We start from the raw sequence: 23,908 nt of genomic DNA, 5'->3' as shown, positions 1-23,908 counted from the left end.
GTTTGCTCTTGGAAGAACTGGCCAGTTCTTTGTCTCCATGAAACACCGCCCATTTTGGGTAGTTCTCGAAGAACCAAGTTAAAAATATTAAAAGTACGTAAATTGCTGTGACTTGGGTCCATTTATGAACTTCCTGTGGAAGCCTGTTGTTTCAAAGGGAGAGCCAATCCAAACTGGTTCAGGAAGTCTCAAGGTCAAGGCGTGAACATAGTTTTTCAGGCTGCTGCTTGTTGTGCTTGCACTTTTTGCTGTCAGGGAAGAAATGAAGGCTAGGTTCTCCTGAATGACCCCTTTATCAAGATATCTGGGGTGGAGGGGAAGAGCAGCAGGCAGACAGCAATATACTTGTATTGCTGCTGAGAGAGCTGTAATTTGACGTATTTGTCAGGATGTTTTGGACAAAGACATGACTGAGAAGCTTTGCTGAAAAGTAAATGGATAACACATCCAAAAGCATAATGTACTTGGAGACAGAGTGTATGGTCTAATCTTTTAAGAGCAAACTGAATTGTACAAAGCATGTACATGAACCCATTTACACAATCATACGTGATGTATAGGTATGCATGTTTTATTTCTTGTAAAAGCAGTTCTCTGTAGAATCTCTCTCAATGGAGTTAGGCTTTCTAATACAAATAGCTATCAAGCACAGCTCTACCACAGCCACACAGGGATAACATTGACTTTGAACTGTAGCCTTCTCATATCCTGAGGCTTATTTCAACCATTTGAGAGTACAAGTCTGTTGGACTAAACCCTTGTAATACATGAGGCTTGAGCCCATCAACTTCTCTTTGGTGCATTCACCTGTGGAATGTTGGTGTTGAGCATCTGCTCGTACCTTATGGTATTGTGACATTTTTTGATGAATGGTGGAGTAAAATCTTTTATTACAATTTAGAGAACAGAATGTGAGAATGCTATAAAAGATTATAATTATCCAAGAACCTTCACTTGTGTGTGTGACAGGGGAAAAGTGGAGTGGGGGGCTCAGAAAATGTCAGATGAGAAGATTAACTGTTTAATTTTCTTGTTTAAAAGGAAAAACCATGTGGAGTAGATTTAAACCAATAATTTCTAATTAGAACCAATCAAATCTATAGAAAAAGTCCAATAATGGCACTGTTGGAAATATATCTTAACTTAAAATTACCATTGCCAGGATAAAATGGGGAATATTGTCCTCTGAAGAGCAGTTACTGTGTATCCCCAAAATTTAGCAGTCTGGTGTAAATAAACTGATTCAGGTGTATGATAATAAAGAACATCATTTGCCTTCTGTACAGTGTAGAAATAATGGGACATAAGTCAAATTGGACAAAATGCTGATCTGCTGAGCCTTGGACTCTCAAGTAAATTCTTGTGGGGGTAGTGCAGAGATCCCAGTGCTCTGTGCAGTTATACCCAGGCTCATGGTAATTCCTAATAACTCTAGAATTGAAGGCTCATGCCTGTAAACTACCCCCAAGGCTCCGACCTTGTTTTTTACTGCTTTTCAAGAGGAAGCCATCTAATTGCTCTCAGCTTTTATACAATAAGGAAAGCTGATCACTCTTCCATATCCTATTCCTCTGCAAACATACTTTTATTCCCAAAGAAATGTACTTCCTCAAGAAGAAGATGAAGAAAAACTTGTCTTTAGTAGAAAGCCAGGATAACAATGTGGCTTGTGTGAGACTTTTCCTTTAATTTGGCCAGTTTGAAGCACACAGGTGCTTTGGGACTGATACAATAGTCCTAGATTCTAAAGCACTAGAGTTGGAGATGATGCTTCATGAGCTAGCAGTTACATTGAATACTTCATAAGCAATGCTCTTTGTATGTAGTCATAGTAAGTTTGGGCATGTGCCAAGCATGGGTGCAAGATGATACAAGGACTGTGTCAGTGCAGACTGTTTCTAAAATGTATGCTAAAATCAGATTATGGTTACACTGCAGTACAACCATTGCCTATAGCTGATGGGTCATAGAGAATGCAAATCACCCTCCTCTAAAAGTAGAAAAATCCAGTGGGTAAGCAGTCACTTCCCCCTCCAGTGGCTATTTAGCTGTTCCCCTTGCCCCACCACTGAATTCATTAACCTATGTTCTATCAAGTTACACCACTTAAGTTGTTATATTCTCTCTGCTCCCTTCAGGTCATCAGTCACTGATTTGCTCCAAAACTGCTTCCAGGGACAGTCTGCATGACCCTTCTGAAACAGACATACAAAAGCACACTAACAAAAGCTTAGCTATTGTTAGAACTATTGTAGAACATGATTTCTGTTCCTTAAAATGATCAGAATAACATACTATTCAAAGTTACATATGTTTTTAAGATTAAGGTGAAATTAAAACCATTAGAATGAGTTTTTCCCAACATAGTGCATATTTTTAACCAATAAAATCAAGATGTTATATCTCTTTCTCTATCTGGGCCTTCAAATGAGAAGCATGGTTTATACAAAATAAAATCACCCACTTTTAGAGAGGCCCAGTGTGGTATCTAAGTACAGCATATGAAGGATAAGGTGCAAGTGTGTAGATAATTATGTAGTAGAAGCTTCAGTATAAAAGGTCCACACCCCAAAATAACAAAGACCAAAGAAGGACAATCAATGCTTTCATACTTAAAACAGCATGAGAAATATACAGGAATATTTTGTCAGGAATATTTTATGTAATCTTTCATATACAGGAATCTTTTCATAATAGTGAATTAATGCTATTTATATTAACCTCAGAGAAATTCACAGTGCTCTGATCTACATAAAAGACCAGTAAGTTTCCAAATAGAAAGAATGACAGTGATACTGCTATGTTTGTCAAAGTGGTATCATGTCAGAGATACTCAGATACTTTAGTGAGAGACAGATGGGCAAGAAGATGAAGGGATGCTTCAGGGACAAGCACTCCTGAGGTTAATAAAGGTATTTGATATGATTTGAGGAATAATTATTGAAAGAATCAGCCCTTTATCAAAAGTTGATGTGTAATTCATCTCCACTCTCTAACATGTTTAAAAATGAAGTAAGTACTTGCTGAACTCAAGCTCAGTAAGGGTGACTGTTAACCTACAAGGCTCTCTTATTGCTTAGAGCTGGGAGGCACATCTTAAAAGTCTGATGCATACAAGGGCAGAAGCAAATGCTCAGGATTGTTCTTTGGTTAAGTCCAGCTGAGTGAGCCAAATTATGCCTCATGAAACTGCATTGATTAAAGCAGGGAATGTTGAGGGTGCTACCTTTTAATTTCTTCTAAATGTGTTGAATAAATAATTTTCTTCATCAATTTATCCTCCCCCCTTTATTCTCTTTTTCATTTAATTGGTGAAGATGTTTGAAAAAAATTTGTTTAACTTCTAAAATGGGTCAAGTGATACCCGCACTGCAGAGTTAATCTCCAAACATGATATGACTGAAGCCTGTAAGCATCTGCCTTCAAATGCCTGCAATAGATCATAGTCTTTTTATGCTTTCCTTTTTGCTGAAAAGTTCTGGAGATCAGTATTTTGGAAGGTTGTGGTTTGCTCAGTCTGTCATGCATGAAAATGTAGCCGTACTTGTGGTTCATAAAGCAACTCTCCTCCCTTCTTCCATTAGAAAGGAAACCATAACTGCATCTGAAATAGTGGTCTGTTTTACTGCTACCTCAAATTAAATTAACTTAAACTATCTCACTTAAATTCATTCTAAGAGAATTAGAGTTGAAAGGGTTTCTGTAAAGGATCTTAGAAGAGTTACAAAGACAGGACCTGTAGCTGCACATCGGTTTTATTCTTTTCACTGAACAACCAGCATATGGGCAAAGACCCTGGAAGGCTCCAAAGGCACTGCAAATATCCCTGAAGCGTTCAAGCTCGGAGATGGGACGAAGTCCCATAAAAATGGGATAATAGCTTCTGATATAACAGAGGAAATATGGATCAAGAACTGGGTCTAGAGACAAGGGAGAGAGACATTTTCACTTGTAATCTGGTGAATATGATTGAAAATAAAATCTCAGTAGCTTTCATCCATTGTTGCACTTCACAGCATAAACCTTAAAGTTGATTGCAGAACAGGGGCTCCCAGCACTATACCCTGACTTCAGGCTGTGTACAACCTATTGAAATTCTTGACAATAGCCACAGCCAGCTCTGACATGAGTCATGTCTTTATTTCTGTTTACCTTAGAATTGTCTGAATTGCCACAGGGAATTAGAAGTTGATAGCAGTTAATACAGGATTTCCAGCTGCTCAGGGACAGGGAGCAGTCTGCAGGAGATAACCCCTTGGTGCTCAGATCTGGGCACAAGGCATGCTTTACCTTGTATTGTTGGGCAATAGAGGGGTGGAGAATTGTCTTTCAAAGACAGCAAGGACAGAGATGGCTCTTAAATGCTTTTTGAAGGTAGATCATTTCAAGCAAGCAACTTTGAAAAGTGTCTCTGCACAGTGTTGGTAATGTTTTTATTGCTAACGAAGGAGAGGTTTTAACACATGTCCAGCTTTAGATGTCAAGCTGATGGTGGCAGCGTGATCTCTCTTCTGTTTTCTCACATCCGTGGAGCTGTTTGTCTGGGTTCATGTTGGGGATGCAGTTGTGAGGGGATAGTACAGGTAGCCAGGAAAGCAGCATGCTCCCCCAGCACAGCTTTGCATTGCACATCACCATTCTGCACACACAGCAGATGTGTCCCAGCACAGCCTCAGCATGCTGGGTACAGCCCCAGCTTTGTTAGGAGAAATCACAGTGCTATATATATATCTTAGGAAATGATCCCAAGCCTCAGTAGATGGTTTTGTTAGCAGCTGGATTTCAGTCTGTTGGCAACTTTTCTCATCAGATCACAGTGCAGAGAAGGAAGAATTTATACGCATGCGGTCTTCTTCATGTTCTGAGGGATTATAAACTCAGGTAGTCCTCTTTGTGCTCTCTGTTTTTGTTATGTAGACCAATAATCTATTTCCAGTGGGGTTCCATGGGAAAGGGAGTGAGCCTGCTGTGGCACAGCATATTTGCCCTGGATTATGTTTACAGGTCATACAAAGTCATATTGGTGTGTTTTAAGGATTCCTAGCACCACACAGAAAAAGCGTGTACAGTGCAGACAGGGTGATGAGAATGGAGACAGCCGAAATGTAGCGTTGTCTGAAATAGTCAGATCCTTTACTGTCAATTTGTGTTTTGCTTATGCCTTTCTCCTCTCCTGCCCCCACCCTGAGCCTTCCTGAGATTTATTGAATGAGAGATTGCACATTACAATTCTGCAGCCTTTCCAGAATCCACTGGTCAATGATACAGGCTCCATAGCATTAAAAATGGAATAGTACTCTGTTGTTGTTACAAATCTAATCTAATAGTTTATGGTTTACTGTGCCATTTAACAAAGTTATTTACGATGTACAGTGCATTTTCTATTATCCTGCAAGAATTCTGCTTTTTCAGACCCAAGGGGGCTTAACATAAAAGCTACCTTAAGACTGGCTGTTCAGTGACATACAACAATTAATTTCATCTTAATGGACCAATTATAGCTAATGGATGGGAGAACACATTTAAGAGGCACTGTCTGTTTTGCCAAGACACCTATTAAAGAGCTTATAAAAGGACCCTTTTGCTTGAGTAGTTTACTGAATTAATTAGATGCTATCCTTCGAAGGCCTAGAGCAAGCAAACTGAGACCTATCATCCTTGAACACCTTTTGTTGTTTTGTCAGACTCATGCTACAACAATTTTATCTTTGGCTTATCAGTAGCACAGGCATGTCCTTAAACTTGTCCTTTTTTGCAAAGGAAGTACAGCAAGGTACTAACGTACAGAAGCAAGTGACAGATTCTTGGATCTGTGTTCAGCAGTCTCCAGCCAGCCATATTCAACTATCTCAAATTAAATAGCTATTCAGTCTGTTGGCAGTTTGTCTTTGTGTCTTGAGTAGTTAGTAAATTGGGGTCCAAAACTCTGATAATATCACATTGCATCTTCCTGCTAGGGTCTCTACGCATGTGGACCTACTCTGATGTCTCTGATCAAAGTTTTTCAGTGAGGCTTGTAAATCCTGTTATGTTTTGGGTACCAGTCTAGCCATTTAGATCTGGCTAAACCAGATCCGGCTAACCAGTTTAGCCATTTAGATCTGGCTAAAAGAGCATAAAAAGCTTTCCTCCTTAGCATAAATGTCTTCAGAAGTAATAGACCGCATGCAGTACAATATATCCTTGAAGTCACATCTTCTGGTCCTTAAATAGAAAAGGAATACGAGAGCCAGAAGTGAGCATCTAAAAATCTTACCTTTAAACTTTCTGCCTTCATATTTTCAGGCTTAAAAAATTCAGACAATGGCAGTGATGTAAAAACACATCATAGTGAATACACTCAGGGTAAAGAGCCACAGTGAGAGTGACATACGTATGTTGAAAAGTCTGCAGAGATGACAAAGTAGTATTTTAAACTGTGCTGGACAAGCAACTGATCTTGCCATTCAATTGAAGTTCTAAGAAAAATCATTGCTTCAGTATCCCCAAGAGAAATAGAAGAATATATGTGGCTAACTGAAAAGACCAAGAAAAAACATTTTGTATAAAATAAAGGAATTCTATTAGGTTCCCAACATTTTTTTCTGATTGTTTCACTTGCTAAGTAAAAATACATATATACAGAGATCGAAGTAAATTCTGAACTAAAGCTTATTTTTGAATTGCAAAATTAAGATGGTTTTGATTTTCCAAAACTATTTGGGAACCAGGATTAATTAATAGAATAATCCCAACTAAATGTCAGAAGTCTACAATTTATTAATAATGCTAGGTCTGAAAAAGCCTCATCCAAGCAAAATTGTAGCCAGCTCTAATTCTAACCTGGGGGCTGATACTGATGTCTTAGGAGACAGAGCAGAGCCACTGAGCACTTTGAGTCTGCCCTACATGTTAGTAGTTAATCTCTGTTTCTTTCCTTCTGAAAATATTCTGCTCTAATGACTGGATGAATCTCTGAAACAAACAAACAAATCAGTTCACTCAGTGTTTCCCCCAAATATCAGGAAAGAAATGCCAGATACAAGGTCTTGGTTAGTGTAGAATTCCAGGAGCACTGTGTGTTTTCCTGGTAAGGCTGCAGAGTAGGTGAATCTCAAGTCCAGTATGCACTGTCTAGTCCAAAGGGAATCCCAGCTGGAAGGACAACTATGAAGATAAGAATTTTGTAGTAGTGTCAGCTCCTTCTATATGTTCTCTGATCTCTCTGAAGACTGACAGGAAAAGCCACAAAACATTCCTGCCTTTATGCTAAGGAGATGCACCCAGTTTGCAGGAGCTCAGGAACGTTAAAACCCAAGAGACTGGGTGCTGCTCTGTCCAGGAGTGGCCTGTGTGAGGGGCAGAGCAGCATCCCATAGAGTCTCCTCAGACTGCCTGAGATCACTGAACCTTGCAGCACCAGCACTAAGAAGCCCTGTTACAATGATACAGGAAAGACAATTGCATTGTTCAGTGTTCTCACCCCATAATCAAATGACAGGACAAGTGTATGCTGGACAAGCAACAGAGAGCTCAGTTTTGAGCTCATGTTTTGAGGGATCTGCTATAGAAACCTCTCCAACTCTCTCATAGTAGCAAAATGATGTTGGGGATCTTAGCATGAGGCTAGGGCACATTTAGCACTAACTACCACTGCTTCAGACAGTCTCTGTGGGGGAGGCTTAGGCCAGGGCTGGCGATCTACAACAGCCCTCAAGAGTGAAGGACATTTTGGTCAATAACGAGGGCAGGTGTATAATCTATACAAATTCCTTCATGACTCTGGCAACACAAACAGCTGGAATAATGCTTACAGCAATAAGAGAGGAGTTTGGCTAAGCCTCACTCCAGTCAAAAATACTTTGTTCAGTTTTTGTTTGTTTGTTTAAATAGGGAATATTACTACTGTCATTTTGACAGGTTTTCTTGTGATCCCAACTTCACTGCGTTTTCCCCCTGGTTTGTTTCCCAGACCTGGCTGCATGATGCTGATAAAGCAGCTGACCCTTCTAGCACAGAGAAATGACAATTCCCCTTCCATTTTGGACTCCTCTTGGGCATTGTGATGTTCATTACACTGAAGGTGCTGTGGGAATTCTTCATGGAAAGTATGGGGTAAAAAACTGGCAATAAAATGAAAATAGAACATAAAGATTCTGGTTCCAACTTTTAGTGACTACATTACACTGCCAAAAATAAACAAAGACAGAATAATCAGGAAGATACCACTGATCTAAGATATGTCTGATCTAAGATGTGTCATGTCACCACACTGTTTATTTTCATGAAATCTATAATCTTTTGCTAACTGGGTCCAGAAATCATCCTCAGAAAAACACTGGTAAATGTGTCGTAGTCGGAAAAGTAACTACATTAGTGGAATCTGGATGAGAAAACAATACCATGCCAAATGCTCATTTTCAGTACATTGGTATTCTCTGTTGACTTCTGCCTCTGAAGATCTGAACAGCTATTTATCATTTGACTGCCCTGATAGTTCAGGCTAGCACCTGAAAATAGAACAAGCTGGCACATATTCCACAAAGAGAAATTTCACAAAAGTGTTCTGTGTGAACAACATATCTGTTCTGACAAAAATTTAAGGAAGTTTTAAGTTTACTCCTATATATTGTAATCTAAGGTTTAGAAAACCCAGTCTGTATGTATGTCTGGTTTTCATCCCATATCACCTTGGATCAGTCCAAGTGATCCCAGTGAGGAATGGGAATCTGAGTTTCTCACAACCAACAGGTTTTTGATCTCAAGGTGACCAAAACCAGGTACAGTTCCGCTTCATTTCTAAAACATGTGAAATATTTTATCTTCAGTTTTCTGAGGTGCAAAAATAAATTTCTAAGCTTCAGAAGTTCCAGCAAAGAAGAACAGTTGGCTTCTGGTAAAGTCTGCAATAATCAGAGTTTACCCTTCTACATATAACAAATAAAATATGTGATGGGCCAGGGACTTACAAGAGTAGGGCCATGATAGGAAGTTGGAAAGATTTCCCGGAAATTCTCAGGGCATCTCCAACTTAAAAATGCTGATTGTCATTTGTAAATTAGCACCTATCTCCAAGGAGGTTGTTGAGTTTATCAGCTCAACATGACTCATGGTGTGCTAGCCATGTAGCGAACCACCTGGTAGTGTCTGAAGCACTCAGGGTATCACATCTCTTATTCTGATAACATACATTAATTGCTAGACGAGGGAAAGAACCAACAGCCAGGGTTTGAAGAAGCAGACAAAGGAAAGATGCAGAAAATCACAACACAAGCTAGTGGCAGGGCATACCTGGATATTTTCAGGTCTGTAGAAGTAAGCCATTTCACTGCATTTTCCATGCTTCATACACATACTGTCTATCCCTGCACTGGTCTCCTTTTTGATCCACTGTATGATACATTGGTCTTCCTGCCTGTGGTACCTTCTGAAATACACTGCAAAGATAAGCAGGATAGTACATAATGTGCATCCAGGACGCACGTGTGTGTACACCCCATCACCCCATGGCCTTTTGCAGACCACGTTAAAGTCTAGAATGTGATACTAAAACAAGCTGATCTATTTCAAAACTGCCTGTCCTCATCCTCCTCCCTGACCTTGGCCATGCCCTCCTCTTCCTCATTGGTCTAGGGGCTTGTCTGACCCAATCCAAATTACTAAACCAGCAAAACCTATTTGGTTTTCTGGTGCTGAGCTAGTTTTAGGTTCAGGATGCAGGCTGTGCTCACTAGCTTTATTGGTCAAATGGTAATGAAAGCACAGCCAGACTCTCCATGTATTATACATATGCTGTCAGATCTCTGCAATAGGCACATACAGAGAGAAATGGTTTTGCTCCCTGGAAAGTGAAACAATAAATGTGGAGCAAATTGTAACTGTCTTCACGCAGAACATCTTATTACAGAGATAGAATCAAGGTTAAGCCACAGAAAATTCCCTGATGAGTGCCAGCTCCTGCTTCAAGTTGTTATAACTGGACCATGGTTTCTGGCCGCATCATTGCACAAGGTGCCTGGGCTGACAGTTCTGATGCTGTTTATATTACTGTCTGCTTCTCTCACCCTCAGAGCAGAAGGCTGTGCTGTATGTTCCATGCTGGTCTGTTTGTTGATCTCTCTGCTAAATCAGCAGTGTCAGTGAAAGTGCCACTTGAAGAATGATGGCAAGAATCGGTGATAAATAGGCTGCATGGCAGGTGTGAGCACAGGGTTATTTGAACGGGATAGGGGGAGAGAGGAACACTGAAGCTCCCTTGAGGAATTATTAGACTGTATTTAAAATGCTTCAGAGGCTTGCTTCTCTTTCCTGTAATGTCCTTATTGCATGGAGCACTGTTTCCTAGCAAAGCTCATTCCTCATCTGTTCTTGTTCGTTTACAGTTTATACATCATATGTTTTCATCTTTCAAACCTCTTACTCCTAGGTCAGGAAGTCTGCCACAAATTCTGTGTCTGTTTAGGCATTTAGACTTATTCATTGCTTTAATACATGCAGCAGATGAAAGTTTTAGTCCCATTTTGAGATTCTGTGATCTATGCATTAAAGTTTCACCCTTTGGGATCATTTTATGACTGTATTTCAGTTTGGAGATGAACAATAAAGATACAGGAGTGCTAAACATCTGATTTCATGCAACAAGGTGTTGTTTATCTGTGGCATATTTATAATCTACCTGCAATTTGAGTGCTGTGCAAAATTCTTCAACTTTCCATTAAAATCTGAAATCAAACAAGCATCCAGATCAATATATCAAGGACATAAAACTACTGAAGGTATCCAAAGAGGCCTACAAAGCTGGTGAAGGGTCTAGAGGGAAAGATGTATGAGAAGTGGCTGAGGTCCCTTGGTTGGTTGTTCAGCCTGGAAAAGAGGAGGCTGAGAGGAGGCCTCATGGCAGACTGCAGCTCCCTCACGAAGGGAGCAGAGGGGCAGGCACTGAGCTCTGCTCTCTGGGGACAGTGACAGGACCTGAGGGAACAGCATGGAGCTGGGACAGGGGAGGGTCAGGCTTGGGGTTAGAAAAAGGTTCTTCACCCAGTGGATGGTCGGGCACTGAGTGGGCTCCCCAAGGATGTGGCCATGGCACTGAGCCTGCTGGAATTCAAGGAGCATTTGGACAATGTTCTCAGACATATGGTCTGATCCTGTGCAGAGCCAGGAGTTGGACTTGGTGATCCTTGTGGGTTCCTTCCAACTCAGGAGATTCTCTGATTCGATGATCAAAGTAGGTTGTATTTTTTTACTTTCTCATGTTGGTCTAGGAACTTTTATGGGCTTAGCTGTTTTGAGGCAAACGTAGAATGCTGATCTCAGGGTTTGAATTTGAAAACAATATTGGTCAATAGGTTTCCAATATTTTATCTTTAAAATATTAAATATCACTTTGGGGCCCCACCCAAATCAAAAGTATTGGGTTCAAAATTAGCACTTGAAATTTGTCCTATAAATTCATGTCATGATGGCTTTTTTTTTTACCATAAAAATTACTTTGGAGATCCACTAAAATGATTTGGAATCTTAATATCATTAATTGAGCCTCAAAAATTCTGACAGGGTCCAACCAAATTCCAATTTTGACTTACTGAAAGCAGAAGTCATTCCCACACACGTGCCTGCAGTCCTACATGCGAGCTACTGGTTGGTTGTTTTTTCTTCTACATAGTCAGTAGCCTGGGGTGCATTTTGACACCTTGTCAGCATCCGCTACCTCTCCATTAACTCCACCCGAACCTCAGTGCCATTCGCAGCCTGAGGTACATTTCAAATGAAGGGTTTATGCTGAGTTATTGCAAGGTTAACTCTTTGATCACAGCACAGAAATATGTATAACACTGTGAAAGTCCCTTGCCAGCTGCTACTGAAGGCACCCACACTGCACACATGGGTAATCTTATACTGCCAGTTCTGAAAAAGTGATGTTGCTACTGCATTGAAAGCAACACCTTGAAATTGCACATGACAAGTGTCATCTCTACTTTGGAAGTGGCAATTACAAATCACACGTATCCTGCTGTTTCTAATAATACTTCAGAAATTCTGTAGTCCGTTCTTATTCCCTCCTATACCTAACCAACTGTTCTACTTCATGCATGAATGAAATTGAAATCAACAATGCTGTAACAATGCTTAGAGATAATTCTCTTATTTGGCCTCATTAGCTTATGAGGTGTTTGTAATTTCACTTATAAGCAAGGCAGTACTTTCAAGAGATTCATGTATTGTCTGCATCTGGTAGCAGATTCAGACATGAAGAACTAGTGGTGTGTCACTAATAGCAGCTACTATTCTTCATTTAAGAATAAAATCTGCTTTTTTAAAAGGGAGGAAAGGAAAACTGAAAACTGCCTTGACCTTCTTTGGAAGTATCATTTTCTCTGTTACCTAAGAAGTTTTAGGAACACTAATTTTAAGTCCTTTCCTGACACAGCTCCAAACAGTTAAAAAAAAAAATCCAAGAATGTTTTCCACCACAAAACCAAGCCCTCTGTCTTCTGCCAGTTCTGCTGGCTCTTAGAACTGGGTTCCAAGAATTCAGATTTCGGTTAATAAGCAGATCATTAAAAAATCTGTCTGCAGTGAATGTTTGATTCAGCTTCAGTTCTGTGTTTGCCTAATTGAAATCTAATCACATCTTTGTAACTAGATTCCAGAATCAGAAGTGTATTCCAAGCAGTATTCTGAGTTTCATGACCGCATGCATAAAAGTACAGAGCAGCTGCTGTATTGTACAAACCTAGGCACCAAGGAACAAACAGGACGTGTAAAGATACTCTAGTTGTATGTAACTCAGCGTAGTCAATAGCCTCCTTGTGCAGCCACCAAACAGATCAGATCTGGACCCAGATTCTTACCTATTTAAAATTTTAAAACTCTATTATGCTTGTAAGACAGCAGAACTTTATGTCAGACTTAATAGTCAACAAACACCAAGCATCTCCAGGAAAGTCCAGTGTATGCTAACAGCATGGCATGCCTTTGTTCTGCCCAGCACCATTTGTAAAACTACCACAAAATGACTTATGTAGAACTTTTTCTGAAGTGTCTATCTGCACTTTTTAATAAATTGCAAGTCTTTGGGCAAAAAGCACTGCCTAAATTGTTGGTGTTTATCTCCAATGTGTGGCGTTGTGCAGAAATCATACCAGCTGCCAGCCTGCCAGCAATTAGGGGTATGTAACTCAAGAACACCGCCTCCAACTCATGAACATGCTGCCCGTGCCTTCACCCCCCTCCCCCCCCCAAGCCCCAAGTCAGGGTGAATTGCTGCTAAATTTTACACCAGTATATACAATGTCAGTGTCAATAAGGTAAGTTATTGAATACAGGAAAGTGCTGAGCAGTTTCACTGTCAGAGGCCATCTGTACTGTGACTTAGAGGGTGCTCAGCAGATCCCTTGAAACCTGTCCTGATAATTAGCGAACATTTTCCTTGTAATCTTCTGTCATTTGATAGATGTGCAGAGAGGAATGATGCAGATGTATGGCCTGCACTGTCCGAGAAGGAAGATTTCACAGCAAAAATAGAGACCATTGTTGCTGCCAAGCACTCAGGGCTTCACTCCACCCCTCTCAATTCAGGTTTCCAAGAATTGCAAGGATTCAGCCTAGCAAAAGGTGACCAGAGATGGGGAACAACATGGGTGCTGGGGGACAACAGGGCTGGGATTTAGCAAGGAAAAAAAGAAAAGAAAAAAAAAAAAGAAGAAGAAGAAAAAAAAAGAATAAGAAGATCTGCACTGATACCTTAAGGAAGATTTCTGCTAGAGCTGTAGGACAGAAAAGTTTTGTGTTTCTGTGAAACTAATGATTTAATAAAAGTAAAAGCACTGTGGTGGTAGACACACAATATAAATAATGTGCTCAGATGAATCTATAAAAGGCAGAGCTGCCTTTAATAACCTATTATGTATTATCAGCCGCCCCATTGTACCTTCTGGCATGGTGGGGCGCTGGGTGCGGTGCAGCTGAGCGTCAGCCCTCTCCAGTTCATTGCCAGGTCATCTCTGGGGAGGAAGTGTTCCCTGTTTACAGGAAATGCAGGACAAGGGCCAGAGGACCAAGCTGAGCACAAGCTGAGATTGCTGCAGCTTACTGCCTCTCTGGTGAGGCTGGGAGCAGGGAGGGGGTGTGCCACTTGTCTGAGGCCCAAGGACGCGGTGTTTTGTTTTCATGCATGTCCAGCTTTTACTGTTGCTTTGTTTTTCCTAGTGGTTTAAATCCCTGGGATCAGGGAGGGTAACAGTGCTGGTAGACACTTGGGCACCCCAGGGTACCTGAGACTGGTCATGCAGCTTCGTGCAGGCAGCCTGATGTGCACCATCCATCCTTGTCCACCCCAGCATACCTAGGCCATGATTAGTGAACCCTCACTGTCAGGCCTTCTCTTATCCCTCCTTCACTTGTACTGCCCCAAGGTGTACCAGGATGTTCCCTGAGATGGAGCCCAAACTCCTGTGTGCTCCTCTGTAGCCTGCCCTCCCTTATTGAACCAGAGCTGTACCAGTCGGAGTGCCTCTGGGAGCAGTTGCTGAAGGTGGGAGGGTTTGGTCCCTGCAGTTTTTCAGAGCAAGGTGAAAGCCTGACACACTTGACCAGCAATCCACTTCCTCTCTTCCATGCCAATGCAAGAAAGCAAAATTTAAATGGTGAAGCTTACACCATGAGGAGGAACTCCTTTCTGAGTTTGGCAACCAAACAGCTTATGCTGTAGAGTATGAAATGTGATTATCCCTGTGCTACCTTGCCTTGTTAGGGTATGTATGGTACTAGTAGGCAACATTTTTTTCCTGCCCTTTTCAGACTTCAGCTGCGATATTTGTCTTGGTGTGCTATAACAGGGAATTGATTGGTTCAACACATCCTGTGCTAATAGGCATTTCCTTTTATTGGCTTTAAATGCATTTTGATTTTAATTTCCTTCGGTAATGAGCCTTCCTTTTGCAGAGGGTATTCAAAAAAAATAAATAATAATCATCTATAAATAGGGCAAAACCAAGGAAATAAACTACCAATTTTAATAAAACAGTGTTGTTCAGCACCCCATTGACTCTCCCAATTACCATCAATGCATTTAGTTTATTATTGCTTTAATTTTTTTGCAGTAAGGATGCCACTGTCTGAGAGAGAGTTTGAACTAGTAACTCTTGGGCACATGACTTGAAATAAAGCCAGGGATACTATATGTAGAAAAAAGTTGAATTCAGTCCCTTTGGTCCAATAATAAAAGGCCTGTTTTTTATTTTTTGCCACTGAATGGAGGAGATTTTATGTATATGGGCTTTGCATAACCCAACTGTGTCCAGGTGAGATTCTGGTCTTGCTGTTGAACATCCTGTTCAGTTATGAGCTATAAGACCTGTGACTGAGGAGTAGGAGAGTGCACAGGCTGCGGTTGTGAAGGTTACAGCAATTTACAAGTCATCTGTAAACTGTGCATATCTGATTTTGGGGTGATATGTTAAGCTCATCACCATTCAGCTGGCTTCAGGAAGGTTTTACTTGTAATGGACTTATCTCAGGGAGAGAGAATGACTGTATCTTCCTAGGTAGTTCCATCAAGGATGCTTCAAGTCAGCTGCTTTGCTGTCTCTGGGCAAATAATTGCCAACACAGCCAGTCACTGATACACCCAGAAAAAATACTTATAATTCACATTTGTTTCAGAGCTTTGGTAGATCTAGGCCTAACTGAATGCAATACAGCTGCCTTTCCTTAGTAAAGAATTGGTGACCCTTAAATCCAGAACCCTACCAAATGGATGAAACATCCTAGGGAAAAAATATAAATAAATAAAAATCCCCTGCAGAGGGCAGAGCAGAAGTCAGCATTTACCCCCAGAAAACCAGAGAGTTCACTTACTTCCTACTCTTGCTGTAGGGAAACAGTGGATATGGTCAGAGATGTGTTGATAATTACCGGGCAGAACCAGTTTATAATAGAAGTTGTTTTACTGTAGGAATGGAACCAAGGATGTGGTTTCCAGCCTCTTCTAATGTTTTTCTTTTTCTTGTGGTGACATTTTGGACTAAATACTGCTTTGATCTTTACTTACTTGCGGGCACTTCTGAAACTATGAGAAATGTGCAGGAAACAAATCAGTGGGTTTGGCCCCTTAAGTAATAAAGTTTCAACATCCAATTTACAGTTTGCAACAGATATAAAGAAAATAAATAAGTGGGATTTGAATCCTACACAAAAAATCTCACTTCTCTGGGGAGATGCAAAATTGATTTAGCCTGGCCAACAGATTTGTAGCATACTTAATGCTGTCAGAGTTGGCTCAGTTACAGTGCAGAAATACCTTGTAAATATGTTCCAACAGAAATGATCATACTGCACAGGCATTTGAAAGGACGTTGCCAGCCAGGACAGCCTAACCAGATGCCTTGCAAATGCCTAAAGAGCCACTTGTTGGACAGGGATGTGTACTTGACAAGTATCGTAAAGCATATCTGAGAGCTGAGTTTGCAATTCAGAGCACTACCCTTGCCAATGAGGTACATAACTGTGGTCTCTCTTGGTCTCTACTGCAGCTGTACCTGTTCACACTTAACTCCTCTGCAACTCTTCCAGTTGTGCTTGCCCAGTCTAGGTGGGAATCAGTATACAATCTGGTCTGTATCCAAGGCTGCAATAACCTAATCCCAGATTCAGAGGTAGTTTTCCACAGTCCTTCCTGTCTGTTATTTTTTTCCATCATTCCTAGACCTATTTAATTGTGAAAGACAAGGAACTGCTTAGGTTTTCTTATCAGGACCCGCTGAGCCTCTTCTCCCCTAGAAGCCAAAGTGCATTTCCTCTGAAGCTCAGCCTCACTTTATGTTTTGCACTGGCAATGAATTCTTAGCCTAACCAGACTTCCTGTTAATGACACTGACTTTTGCAGAAGACACTTGATCATTGAATAGGTTCTACTGGAGATATCTCATGCAGTCTGCCCAACTCCCAGCTGACAAACATCTCATGGTCCACTCTGTCTCCATGCTTTCCGAGCAGAGTCACAACCCTTGCTGCTCACTCTTCAAAGAAGGAGGGAAGACAATGTCAGGGAATAACAGGAGACAGAAGAAAAACAAAAAATATATCTTCTATGTGGAAACAATAAAACCAAAATCAATGCCTGTAAAAATCCATGCTCCACCTGGAGGGCAGACAGGTTATGTTGTGAGCTTAAGTCTTCCAACCTTAAAAGCAAGTTTAGATGCATGGTGTAATTAAACGGTGGATGGGACACAGGAACTATGTAAGTGTTAGTTTTCAGGGACCTGCAGTCAAATGTTTGCTCACTGAGGCTTTCCCCCAGGCTCCTGCCACACAGGCATGACGTAGTTTTGTCTGTATTTTTACTGGAATGGCAGGAGCAATCATCTCTCATGTTCTAGAATCTGAAGTGATATGCCATGGGCATCTTCACATGGTGATCAGTTCAGTCTTCAGGAGCAAGGACTACCAGGAGAACACAAGCATGTAGATTTATAAAATGGATGAAATTATGTGAATTAACTGGGATAAAAAACATGGTAGGTGTCAGGAAAGGTGTACTGCCCAGGAGCTCTATGGCAATACAGAACTCAGAAGTGAAAACACGAGTGCTTGCTGGAGTGTCTGGAGGCGGGTAAGATGGGAAGGGAGGCACAAACACGCTTTTGCACATCCCAAGGGCAAAGGAGATCTGTAGCATTTTGGGAAGTGTCTTTAAGCACTAGCCAGTGCCACTGCACTTCAGGCCTCCTGTAAGTGAAGCCCATGCAACAGTTAGGCAATATTGCAAATTTTACTGCTGTATAAGTCGTTAATAGCGCCATTCATAATGATTACCAGACTAATATAATGAGGCATTCTTCCCAATTATAATGTATTCTTACACTAAACATAATGTAGTCATTTATCTTCTGAGGGAGAAAGAAACTTAATTCCGCGTCTGCTGGGACAAACCATTACAAATTGCAGAAAAGCTGAGAGAGTAAGGAGAGAGACTGGCTAAACTGTTAATAAGCCTCCTGAGCTGTTCCTGTATCTGCCTTGCTCTTGCTTTCACTTGTGCTGAGCTAGCTCTGAGCTGGGAGCCATGACACGGCATGGTCTTTTACTGCTGCTAGGTCATCCTCTTTGAAGAATTTGTTATGAGGGAAATTACCAAATTACTAAAACCCATCTGTAAGGTAAGCAAAACAAAAGCATCGTGCTATTTTGTACTCCCCCTCCTCTGTACTTGGGAAGTGTGTTTGCACAACCGTCTATTTCTGCCATAAATATTATTTCTAAGTAATCTTTTTAAGTTCCAAATATCTTATTATCCCAGCAATCTGACAATTTTAGACATAAGAATAGTGTAAAAAAATGTTAAAAATTTGGCAGCTTCATTGGAACTTATTGAATATTTTCCATTAATAAGCATGAAAATTTTTGAATTACAGGTACTGCAGAATTGTAGCCAGAAACATTTGCATTCCAAAACCTGTTTTTTGGTTCAAAAGCACTAAGAACCCAATTCTTTCATTTTGATTTTTTAGCTAACATGAATGTTTTTCCTGAATGCTTTTAGTCTATTTTTTCATCAGCAGACATTTTAACGTCAAAAAATATACCAAGAATATAGAAGAAAGAAGACAGTGCAGTGTATCCATCTTTTACAGGTGGGACCAGATGAACAGTAGGATCCAACAGAGACAGTTCTAACCACCAGGTCTGAGCAATTTGTCCTTGTACTACCTGTGGACTCAGGGAGATCATTTATCTTAGTGTAAAGTTTCTGATTTTCACAGCCTTGGAAAGCAACATGAATAATAGGTTGTCCCTTCCATCACATTTCTTCTGCTTCTGTACCCACAATGGGAGAGGAGTGCATCTAAATACCTGAAATGTTAGATCAACAAAGAATTAATATGTAATTATAACAAGGACTTAGATCCAGGACTGGTTATGCTTAGTAGTTATGTTTAGTAGTGCAAACAGTTTGCATGTATTACTGGTGAATTACTAAGAAAACACATCTAGACAGCCATATGTGAAAGACACGGGATTTTAAAAGATCCTGAATAGTACTTTGCCTTACAGTACATTGCATTCCAGCGTACAGTATTTTCTTTGATTCAAAGTTTCATGCACCAAAGAGGCCTACAAGGCTGTAGGAACCATCCAGAAAAAAATATCACCTTTTATAGGCAACTTTCCTTAGTTCTTTATCCTGATACAAGATGAAGTTAATTTTGTCTACCCTTGCCACAGCTAATGAGGCAAAGCAACTTTTAAAGAGGCCCTAGGGGTAGGTCTTGACTCTTCTGTCACATAGAAGAGACCTTGAGGTCTCTTCCAACCTGGAAAATTCTGTGATTCTGTGATTCTGTGATATGTTTTCTTCCATGGTCACATTCCTGTCAGTGGAATAAGACCTGGCAGATGCACACACAAGCATGGAGAATCTCAGCATCAAACATGCTGTGCCCAGAATGGTTTCTCTAGGAGCTGAAGCACAGATCAGTTCTTTAATCACCTGTGGCTGCCATTATGGGTTCTAGGCCCCTGTGTGGAATGTGCCTACTGCTTGAGACGAAGGAGTAAACACAGCAGCATGCAAAAGCTGTGTGTTCATCTGAGGTGGGAGAAGGAACTGCAAAGCAGGAGTAACATGCGTTTGTTCATGCCAGGGAATAAATGAGGCCTTTCAGTTACCTGTGCACTGATACTACACAAAAGACTCAGGCAGTTATTATAGATCTGTCATCACTTACCACAGCTGACACCCTGAACAGACTTCTGTATGTGAAAATGTGCCCTGAGGAGCAGGTGTTCTCGCCTTCATGCAGGGACAGACCATTGGCATTTATTCACTAAGAAATACAGAATCATAGAATACCCGAGTTCAAAGGACCCATAAGTGATCATCAAGTCCAACTCCTGGCACCACACAGGTCTACCAAAATTCAGACCATGTGACTAAGGCACGGTCCCAAACGCTTCTTAAACTACAAGAGGCTTGTTGCAGTGACTGCTTCCCTGGGGAGCCTGTTCCAGTGTGCGACAACTCAATATATGCAATTTCAAACTGCCAGGCCAGTATTGCTCACCATTTCCTTGCTCTACTGACATCTTGTTTTCCTCAACTCTTGGAGTGAGCAATATGAGAGATTTCAAGTTGCATGGGGATTTCCCTTGGCAGACAGATACAACACCTTCTTTCATCAGAAAAATTCCACTAGCATCAAGGCATGGAAGGTAGTCTAAGGTTGCCTAAGGATAAGGACAAAGCAAACAGGTCAAAAGAGCAATTGAGATGGAGTTTAGATTAATTGTAAGATGAAAGCAGAACAGAAGAAAGAGCTTGAGCTGGCCTGAAGTAAAACCCAATGAATCAGTGGTACTGCCTCTTTCTCTCTCTCTCCGTGTCTGACCTCTGATGTAATAATAATATCCATTTATTAGTGAGGGAAAAGTTTACAGGATGAAAATCAGAAGTATTCCAAATGCTGAACTGAGCTTGAGGATAGACCCAGATATGAGTACCAGCTGAGAGTAGGAGATCCAATAGAGAAATGCCCCTTAAAAAACAAAACAAAACAATTTTATCTAAACATACCTGGAACAACTCACATGTCCCCAGTTTCACCCCAGCACTACTTTTAGTATAAACAACTCTCCATCAGGAGGTTTTATTTTATCATTACTGAGCAATGAGGCAGGTTGTCTTTAGAGTCATATGCATGTCAGGATCTGGGAGCATGGCAAGCCTCTTCTTTGGGTCCAATAATAAAGCAATTAGCATCAACAAAAGTGTGGAAGTCAGGGGTGGAGCTGATCCACAGAGGCCCCTTTGTTGTTGTAGCTAGGCAGGGTTTCGGAAGTGCTGTGATGCCGCCCACACTGAAAAACTGCAGACACTAATAATAAACAAGAGAAGACAATGGTGAGGAACAGTGCAGCTGCTCAGTCCTTCATCCCACTGTGGAAAATGCATGAGGCAGCTTGTGGGAGCTACTTGCCTCTGCACATGAAGGAAAGGTGAGCAGGCCACACCTGCATGGCAGACACAGACCACTCTTTGCAGCTTGGAAGTGAATGCAGAAATGGAGTTTCCTTTCTGAAGGGAAATGTGAGTCTGGTCAGCAGCCTCAGGAGTCTCCTTCTTCATTGCCCTCCCAGTTATATTACCCAAAATTGGCCCAGCTGCCTGTCACTCTAGCATTGGCTTTGAGGCTTTGGATTTGCTCGCAGCTGGGATCCCCCCTGGAAGACCAAAGAAAAATAAAGAAATGAAGAAAGAAACAGAGCTACAAAAGCACGATAATAAGATTTCAGAGGCAATGAAGACTAAAGAAATCATAAACACTAAATAAGGCATGCTGGTGTTCAGACCAGTTTGGTTGGACAAGCCGTCATAGAATATCCTGAGTTGGAAGGGACCCACAAAGATTGTCAAGTCCAACTACTAGCTCCATGTGCGACTACCCGAAAATCAGATCCTATGTCTGAGATTGTTGTCCAAACACTCCTTGAACTCCAGCAGGCTCAGTGCCATGACCACATCCCTGGGGAGCATGTTCAGTGCCCGACCACCTTCTCGGTGAAAAACCTTTTACTAACACCCAGCCTGACCCTTCCCTAAAACTCCCCAGAATTCTACTGTAATACACACAAATGTCAGGTTTTGTCTAAAGACAGCAGGCTTGCCCTATTTGCTGAACACTGCAACCGACTCCTTGAAATTTGTGTAATACTTGAGGCCACTGTGGTGAATAAGCTGCATATAAGCTCCCACAGTGATGCTAGGGCCAAAACCACGAATCTGATCTACGAATATAAAAACAGAGTAAAGTCAGGTGGGGAATAGGTCGATGTTATCACTGTTATACTTGGCAGTCCTATTACCAGTGCTGTAAAATTGAGTCTTGTGTTGCAGCACCAACAACTGCCCCAAAACTGGCTGGTAGTAAAAACTGGTACTAAAATGGTTAGTAAATTGAATAATGCTAATGGATAATTAGATAAAGTTCAGAGATTTTAGAATGATTAAATGATAGGAGGCATCGTATGACACTGATACATTCACCTATTTCATTTAAAAGACCAGGCAAGAGGATAACTTCAACACAACCTGTGAGCATCTGCATGGTAACCATATTTGGAAGGCTGCAGTCCGGGAGACAGAGGTTTAACCAAATCCACTGTCTGGAATTTGTCACTAGGCATATTGAGATCAGCAATAAAAGACACCTTTCAAACACAAAGGCCAGCCACTACCTGGGGAACCTCCCTTTAGTCATGTTTTGTGAAGGATTTGAAACAACTGGCAATTTAAATCTAAATATATATGTGTGTGTGTGTGTGTGTGCTGTTACATTTTCCTGAAAGAAAAGTAATGCTGGGAAATCCTTGGACTGTATTACATTAACAGATTCAGCACTTTCAATTTCATTGCTTTTTCTGGATTTTCTGGATTCCCTTGAAACAACTCAAGGATGATGGGATCTGAGTTACCTTGTGCTGTAATTCCAATGGTATTATAATTACACTTTTCTTATCCTTTTAATGTTTTCACAGAAAACTTACAATGTTTAATTTCCATTTCTACTAAGCACTGAAATGTTAGTATGATTTTATTACATCCATTTTGAGGGATTGTCTCAGGAAGAACAAACAAGTTCTAGTTGCAACTATGTATGCACCCAGTCAAACTTTTTGTTCCAAACTGAGCCAGAAAACTGATCCTATAGGGAAGCTTGAATGAGTTCACTTGTTTCCTACTGCTCCATTCAGATTCTTCTACTTGTCTAAATGGTTGCTGTTCAACTTGGCAACAAAACACAAAGCTTGAGGAATCTTGATTCCAAGCCTAGAGGGTCTGCAGGGACACCTGGTCCCCTGAGTGTTTAGAACTGTGCAATGTGTGGATTTGGTGTGTCTGAGCAACAGCAGGTGTCTGGAAATACTGCCAATGAGCTGGTCTGTTCTTTCTCTACAGTGCCTACACTGAGCCTTACAAGGTGTGCCCGGTCTCAGTGATACCCGTGGAGGTCATCACATCAGATGAGGAACAAAAGAGTTCGGAAGAGGAGGAAAGCAGCCAGGGTGATCCTAGCCTCATCAACAAGGTAAAAGAGCTGCACTAGCAACAATTCACCCCTGTAGCATGTGGCAGAGCCAAGGAACTGCTGTTCTAAGATGGATAGTAGAGGCAATGTAGCCAATAGGAAAGGCTTGACATGAATGTAATGAAAAACTTCTCACTCGTGAGAAGGATCTGGATGCAGTCTTGAGAATTTTAAAGCTACACTGAATAAAACAATGACAAACACGCTATTGGAACAGATTGTGGTTTGAGCTCTTTGTTGACTTGAAACAAATGAAATGGTCACAAGCAATCTAATCTTTCTTTTTTTTTTCCTCTGATTTGCATGATTTTTTTTGGCTGCTTGTTTCACACTGTTTTGGAAAGGGAAAAGCCCTTAAAATTGTGACAATTCCAGTTAAATGAAAAATATTTTCCCTTCAACTTCTGCTAGTTATCTAGCAAACCATGAACATTTATAGAACATACACTAGTGTGTTACCTAAGCCCATCACATTTCTCAGCATTTAGTTGTGATGCTAGTGGAGGATTGACAAGAAACTTGTGCCTTATGTCCAAATGGGAAATGAATATAATCACCAAGCACTTGGAAGGAAATTTAAGGCTGCTAAAAACAATTTTATTGACATTTTTATAGGCTTTTACTGAAGATATTAGGAAATTTCATTTTTATTTCCCTTACTGCATTTCATGCCTTTTTATTTTTCTGTTGTGCTGGGGTAACCACACTTTTTAGCTGTCACAGCAGAAGGCAGCACTTATAGAGCAAGCATGTGCTTTAGAGTCTATCTGGAGGTATCCCTCTAGCTCTTAGGACTAATACAAACCAAATCTCTACACATGCCTGATAGAAAACATCAG

General features: G+C 40.9%; 1 protein-coding gene across 1 annotated transcript in view; it reads left to right on the top strand.

The window, feature by feature from the left end:
- FGD5 (FYVE, RhoGEF and PH domain containing 5) overlaps positions 1-23,908 on the top strand; it is a 100,522-nt gene that overhangs the window by 12,209 nt on the left and 64,405 nt on the right. Inside the window, exon 3 of the mRNA XM_032193886.1 lies at positions 22,940-23,069. Within this exon, the coding sequence (XP_032049777.1) occupies positions 22,940-23,069 (130 nt within the window). The remainder of the gene's footprint in view (positions 1-22,939; positions 23,070-23,908) is intronic.

Source organism: Aythya fuligula, chromosome 10 (genome assembly GCF_009819795.1).
Source record: "Aythya fuligula isolate bAytFul2 chromosome 10, bAytFul2.pri, whole genome shotgun sequence".
In the NCBI taxonomy this organism is placed as follows: domain Eukaryota; kingdom Metazoa; phylum Chordata; class Aves; order Anseriformes; family Anatidae; genus Aythya; species Aythya fuligula.
This window is presented reverse-complemented; position numbering and strand designations above follow the sequence as displayed.